The 7,500-nt window shown below is 45.7% G+C and overlaps 1 protein-coding gene across 1 annotated transcript in view; it reads left to right on the forward strand.

Moving 5' to 3' along the window:
* The window catches only part of CDK5RAP2 (CDK5 regulatory subunit associated protein 2), a 186,699-nt gene that overhangs the window by 5,941 nt on the left and 173,258 nt on the right, over positions 1-7,500 (forward strand). Inside the window, exon 2 of the mRNA XM_049773793.1 lies at positions 7,269-7,379. Coding sequence (XP_049629750.1) covers positions 7,269-7,379 — 111 coding nt within the window. The remainder of the gene's footprint in view (positions 1-7,268; positions 7,380-7,500) is intronic.

A 7,500-nucleotide genomic window follows, 5' to 3' on the forward strand; every position in this document is an offset into this window, starting at 1 on the left:
ATGTTGACTTGTCCAGAGAGTAAAGGGCAGTGGGGAGGGGATGGGTGAAGCTGTGCACTAGGACGGTCAGGATCTCATGGCTAGAGGAGTTTCATCCCACCCCGTCATTTGGCATATGTGGAGGGAGGAGAGGAGGAGAGGATGCCTCTGGCTGTCAACTCAGGTTCTGGCACAGGAAGAATCTGGTTTTTTTTTTTTTGTTTTTTTTTGGTGGAGGGTGGCGACACCCAGTGGTGCTCCCGGGACTCCTAACTCTGCACTCAGGGATCACTCCTATGGTGCAGGGGGACATATGGGGTGCTGGGGATTGAACCCGAGTTGGCTGCATGCAAGGTAAATGCTCTACCTGCTGCGCTGTGCTATTGCTCTGGCCCCCTGAGATACTTTTTAAAATCTAATCACTGTGAGAGACACAGAATTCACTGACTGTGTGCAAGGCAAAAAAGCTACAACTTCTATGCTTTTGCTCAGACCCAGAAAGCACCTTTCTGCATCACTCTGCAGCTCTCTGCACCCGCAACCTCTGAGGGGTCTGGAAACTGCAGCCCGTTCTCTCTGACCCTCCCTAACTGAAGGACAGTCTCCCCAATGGCAGGACCTAAGGAGGGAGGCGGCATGCTTGCTCAGTCTTCAGAGGGGCCTGATCTGTCCCCTTAGAGTGTTGAGCCCTGAGCACCTGGGGTGGATATGGGCTGGCCAGGACAGTGCTTCATACGAAGGCACTGTGTTTCTGGTGTGACTCGTGCTGGACATGAGGACCAGTCAGTAGCTCTCTGTCTGTCTCTGTCTCTGCCTCTCTTTAAATGTTTTTGAATGATTGGGGAAGACCCTGGGTCTTTTGGTTTCATGAATCCAGCCCAGACTGCTGTCTTTATGCAGCTTTAGAAAGTTTGCTCCTGACTTTCCTGGCGGTGAAGCCTAAGGGCAGCTTTCCTCTTCCTTTTTTTCCTCTTTCTGCTTTTTGGGCCACACCCGGTGATGCTCAGGGCTATTCATGGCTCTGCTCTCAGAAATGGCTCCTGGCTTGGGGGACCGTATGGGACCCCAGGGATCGAACCTCGGTCTGTCCTGGGTCAGCCAACTGCAAGGCCAACGCCCTACCGCTGTGCTATCGCTCCATCCCTTTTCCTCTCCCTTCTTTCTGCTCTTGGCAAACACTTGATCAGCAGATGATTTTGAAAGACTGTTCCAGGGCTGGGTTGAACCATGGTTTACTTCATCGCTTGCTGTGGCCACTTGGAGATCGTTTCTCATTTTTCACTTCCAAAGCTGGGCCTGCTTTTCCCCTTTTGCACGGTGGTTTCCTCAGGGTATGTTCTTAGAAGTAGAATTTCTGGGTGTCAGAAGGTATTAAGTAAGAGTAATGCAGCAAACAGTAGGTATTACAGGCAGGATTTCTGCTTTCATTTTTGTTTGGTTTGGGGCCCATGCCGGGGGGGTCTATGCCAGGGGTGTCAGAGGCACCCCCAAACCCACCCCCATAACAGGATTTCTTATTTCCAGCGACTTCTTATCTGAGGAATTGGGAAAACTTTTAACCAGGCGTGGCCAAAGCACCGTGTGTTTCTTTTACCACAAGGGTGTGTCCTGGCCAGCTCCCGTGCTGTGCCTGCCTTGGACCCACCTCCCTGAGGTCAAGGAGAGGCAGAGAGTGATGAGCTAGGAGAACATGAACTGCCAGGCTGCGGCAGTGGAAGTGGTTGAGAACAGAGACCGTGGGGCAGAGAGAGAGGATGCAGGCGCTTTACAGGGGTCCCACAGCACCCAGGACCTTGGGAATCGAGTTGGCTTATGAGGATCTGGGGGAGAATAGAGACAGGTCCTCTACTGCCACAGGGATGTTCAGGGGTCTCACACCTGCAGGCCTCACATGGCCCACTGGGCGTGGACACCTAAAGAGGCGGGACTGGTTAGTTCTGATAGTTCTGTTCTTTGAATCCAGTAAAGCATTTTTTTTTTAATTTGTCCTCAGGAAACAACCCAGTGGAAGGAAGAAAGCTCTGTCTGAATGTGTCGGTTGCCAGGATGGGGGATAACTGGGAGCAATTGGGAAAATGGTGGAAAATTGGGAACAAGGGAATTACGTTCTGCACCTTTGACCTCTTCCAGCATGCCAGTGAGGAGGATTAGGTGGAGCCTTACATTGTGACCAAGCAGCCAAAAGACTCTGTGCAAAACTTCTCTTTCTAGCCAAACACATGGAACCCACAAGTAATGAGGAGGGAGAGGGTTCATAATTGGCTGGAAATTGAGCCAATGGTATTCTGTGCAGTCATTTTAACTAATCACTGTCTGTAATCCTGCAACAATGAAGAAAGAAAAACTAAATTTAAGCTATAATAGGGGGGAAAGCACTGGAATAATAAACTCGCTCTTCTGTTAAAATTTTATATAAAATGTATATTCATGAGCGAGAGCTGAGAAAGAGTTGATTTCTTAAGGCAGTTGAATGCCAAGTGTTGTTTGGGTTCAGCTTTGGAAGTCTGTAATTGCTATAGGATTGTTTGTTTTCCTGATGATTTGAGGACACCAGGAAGCGAGCGGAACCCGAAGTTAGTGCCACACGTCTTTGTTCCCCACCTGCACTTGGCTGCAGCTGTCGCAGTAGCTTCCAGTCAGTATTGTTTCTCCAGAGTAATCTGCAGGCAGGTTGCAGGGTTTATGGTTCCGTCATCTGGGGGAGAGGTCTGACAATTTTTGAGCTGCTTTTGGCAGGGGAGGGTGCTTGGTTCTCCACCCAGTGATGCTCAGGGCTTCCTTCTGGCTCTATGCACCAGGCTGGGTTTTGGGGGTTCTGGGGGGAGGAAGGAGGATGACTTGTATGCTGGAATTGAATCAGAATCAGCCAGAACCAGCTCTAGTCTTTGGGCTTTTCTCCGAGGATAAGACAGGATGATGGCCCAAAGATCTTCTCAGTGAATTTCTTCTCTTCTGAGAGTTCTGTGTTCATTTCTTTCTTTCTTTTTTTTTAAAGTAAAAATGGGCTTTATTAAAAGGTACTTGGGGGAGGCAGAGTGGTAGCATAGTGGTAGGGCATTTGCCTTGCACGGCTGAAGCAGAATGGACCTATATTCGATCCCCAGCATCCCACACGGTTGCCTGAGCTTGCCAGGAGTGATTTCTGAGCACAGAGCCAGAAGCAGGTGTAACCCTTGGGAATAGCTGGGTGTGGCCCAAAAGCCAAAAGCAAAAAAAAAAAAAAAAGATACTGAGGAAGGGGAGGAAGAGGATAAGAAAGAAAGAAAGAAGGAAGGAAGGAAGGAAGAAAGAAAGAAGAAAGGAAGGAAGGAAGGAAAAAAGACAAGTTTGACCGCTTTTAGATCTGAAGAAAAAGAAAGAAATAAAGAAGGAAGGAAGGAAGGAAGAAAAAAGACAAGTTTGACTGCTTTTAGATCTGAATTCCAGATTCTTTTTTTTTTGGTTTTTGGGCCACACCCGGTGGTGCTCAGGGGTTACTCCTGGCTGTCTGCTCAGAAATAGCTCCTGGCAGGCACGGGGGACCATATGGGACACCGGGATTCGAACCAACCACCTTTGGTTGGTCCTGGATTGGCTGCTTGCAAGGCAAACGCCGCTGTGCTGTCTCTCTGGGCCTCGTAGAACTTGTGTTTCTTAATGGAAGAAGTACAAGTGAGAAGAAAGTTGAAGTGCCTTAAAAATTAAAGTAAATTAACTGGAACACCAACATTTTGTCATGTTATGATCCCAGTTTTATAGATGAAAGAAGGGAGGCACACAAAAATGGTCTTGAACATGGATTACTTTATTTTACCACATATTCCCACATTCTTCTATAAAACTAAGAAGAAAGGGTCAAAGAAAGACCGGGGGCCGTGGGGCAAGTGGTCTTGGATGCATCAGCAGGGAAATAAAAAAAGGACAGAACTAAATAATCAAGCCAACATCAACGACAATAGAATCAAAGGACCTAAACTTTAACAATCGTAACTCAAAGAAGCCCATTACACTGCTAGCTAGGCTGGGAGCAAAGGGTGGTGGGATCCAATGCACTCTGGGGCCAGGGGTGGAGGGAGGTTGACGCTGGAGGTGGGAAGCGCTCTGACTCCCTGTATATCTGAAATTCAACTATGAAGGATTCTGTTTATCACAATTGTTTTAATAAAAAAAAAGATCTTGACTAGGTAGCTGGTTATGTAGATGCCATTATATTTACTTATTCATTAACTGTTGACTGAACATTTACACTGTTCCAGATACAGTGCAGGAAAAGCTGTGTATTTGCGTAGACAGTGATTGGGCTATTGAGGGCCCAGGAGGGCAGTAGTAAGTCTGGAACATTGTTGATGGGACAAGGGAAAGGATGGTCCATGACCAGGTTGAAGAGGCAGATGAGAGACATTGTGGAGCACTTTGTGGCCAGCACAAAGTATTTTTCTAGGAGTGATGGGAAAAGAACAGCGCAGTGGGGCTGGGAGGATGACTCCAAGGGCTGAAGTTCCTCCTTTGCTTGTAGGAATTGCAGGCTTTTTTTTTTTTTAGCACTGGATGGTCTCCTGAACATCACTGGGATTGGCTCCCAAATAAAACACCCTTTCCCCCCCCCCCACAACACCCCAGAAGAGCAACTCCCCACCCCCTGCTGGCTCCCAAACCCCAAACCACCAGCTAGACACAAACCCGATGAAGTGATACCTGCCAGATGTCTGACTGTGACGCCAGAGGCACTCTCTTTCATCTAGAACGTCCCTCCCACATCTGGCCGTGGTGTCTTCCAAAATGGTCTCTTCCCTTTGTGACAGGGATGCACTAGCTGATCCCGGTTTCTCTTCTCTTAGAGGTGGTTGCTTAGAAAGGTCAGTGGCCTGCTGGTCCTACTGCATGGGGCCATGCACTATGACAAGAGAGTTGAGCGAAAGAGATGAGTTAGAAGGGACCCTCGTTTACCTTGTTTGCCGGGGTAGCCAGAGGCAACGCCATGAGGGAAGGGAGAGCAAGCGGAAGGAGGCAGCCATTGTTGTGGAAAGTGTGTCTGAGTTGCATTGAACTCTTCTGGGCCTGTCTGATGTTGCCACTGACCTTCCAAAGGTCTATTTGCCTTTCTCTCATTCTTCCTTTGAAAATGTCTTGGCCTCTAAATAGAACAAATATTCTTTCAAGTGTTGTTAAGAATTTTAGCAGTGTGCACAATATGGGCTTTCTAAGCAAGCTCCGTAAATATTTTATGGGTAGTTGACTAATAGAATAAGGTTTTTCTTTATAGGAAGTATCTGGCAGGGTTGACTTTTTTGTTTGAATGAATGTTTTATGTGCTCTTTCCTTAAAACATTTAAAAGGAGGCTTAATGAACCTATTGTTTTTTTCTCCCCCACTGTTCTTGTTAGCCACGGAATTGAAAACCCCAAGTGTTAACAAGAAGGCTAAGATCAGGCAGTTCGAAGTAGATTTTATGTAGAGGTACTTACTATTTCCATCTATCCAGGCACCGGAGTGTCTCTATTAAAAGTGTATTTATATCGTTGCTAATAATTTTGGAAAACATTGAAAATAGTGTCTATATGTGTGTGAAATGTGTTAGTATTTAAGGATAGTTATTAATATCTGGCTGCATTTTATTTTCATTGTTTTTTACAGAATACAAGATAGCAATTTAAGTAAGGTACTGGTGAATGCTGTCTTACAACATTTGGCCTAATCAAGATGTGTGTGTGTGTGTGTGTGTGTGTGTGTGTGTGTGTGTGTGTGTGTGTGTAGGCTCAAGTAACCATCACCACAATTTGAGTAGAGAACCGCTCATACTGTAAGAAAATTCTCATGTGTTGTCTTCTTGTAGCCAATCCTCCTCTTGCTCTGAATCACTGGCAGCAAATGCTGCAGTAAACCAAAACCAATGTTTCTGTCCCGAGAAGTCTTCTTTTTCCAGATGTTGTCTGAGTGGAATCATGCACTCTGTCATTTTTGAAGGCTAACCTCTTGTCCTTAGTGTGTAATGCTTTTGGAATTTATGCTGTGGGTATTGTAGAGGCTAAGTATTACTTCATCACGTGGATGTATCTGTTATTCCTCCACCCTTTGAAAGACAATTTTTAATTTTTCATGCTTATTAATAAAGCTGTGGTGAGCATTTACATCTAGGTTTCTGTGTGAACGTTCATGTATAGGTTTTCATTACTTTCTGGTAACTGTAGACGAGTGGAATTGCTGAGTTATATGGGAAATGTAGTTTAATTTGGAAAGAAACTGCCACACATTTATTCACAGTGGTTGTGCCATTTTGAATTCTTACCAAGAGTGTAGATACTCCCATTTGCTTCATAATCTTATCATATTTGGCAATGCAAACGCATTTGATAAAAACTCTCTAATAGGTATGTAATGGTATTTCATCATATTGTTTCATCTTCTGTTTTCTGGAAGAAGTTGATGAGAATTGTTGTTTCTCCTTTAAGCATAGGCAGAAATGGCTGTTGAAATCATCAGGATGTGAAATAGTCTCTGGTAATGTTTTTTTAGCTACTCTTTTAAAGAGAGAATGGACATTGTACAACTGAAACTTAATCAGGATTAACTTTGTAAATTTATACTTCCCGGTGATAGGTAAATGAGAGATAAAGAGATGTAAGACTATTTAGGTTATCACTTTTGTGGGGAGGGGTACACCCTGCTGTGCTCAGGGCTTACTCCTGTCTCTGTGCTGAAGATTCACTCCCATCAGGGGTGCCAGGGATTGACCTGGGTCTGGTGCATACCAGGCAAGGGCTTTACCCAGTGTATCATCTCTCTGGCTTTAGGCTGTCTCTTTTTGATGAGTTTCGATAATTTATGGAGTTCAGGACATGTGCTATTTCATTCATCTGTTGCCATCCAATTTACAGGTGCAGAGTTGTATGCTGGTTCAATTCCTGATTGGCTTAATTGCTGTGGGATCTGTAGTAATTGCCCCTCCGTCTTTCTGGCTTGATGGTATAGCCAAGATAGCTTTTGTCTGCTGTTTAGCATTTCAGCCCACTTGTGGAAGCCTGGGCGATAAATACCAGATGCCATCCCTAGTGCCTATTATTTCGGTGGTTGTGGTTTTGGTGGGGGAGGAGCACGCCAGATGGCACTCAGGGAGGGGCTACTCAAAGCTCAGTGCTTGAATAATAGGTGCAAATGGGCCCAGGGGACCAGGGAGAGTTCCAGGGACCAGGTAGTGCTAGGGATTGAACCCAGGCCTCCTGCTGGCAAAAATCTTGCATTCAGCCCTTTGATGTAATTAATACAGCTTCTGCCCTAGACCTTACCCTGGCCTTTCTGTGCTTATTTTCCAGCAAATCACCGAGTTAAAGAAAGAAAACTTTAACCTAAAGCTCCGCATCTATTTCCTCGAGGAGAGAATGCAGCAGGAGTTTGATGGCCCCATTGAACATATCTGTAAAACCGTGAGTGTCCGTCCCACCCCCTCACTGCAGTCTCTGGTGTCTCTGCCTAGGCTCATTCCAAGTGGAATTGATTCATATTTTGCTCTCGGCGTTGGCATGAAGAGATAGAGCCGCTCTCTGA

The sequence above is a fragment of the Suncus etruscus genome, chromosome 5 (assembly GCF_024139225.1).
Source record: "Suncus etruscus isolate mSunEtr1 chromosome 5, mSunEtr1.pri.cur, whole genome shotgun sequence".
NCBI classification, from domain to species: Eukaryota; Metazoa; Chordata; class Mammalia; order Eulipotyphla; family Soricidae; genus Suncus; species Suncus etruscus.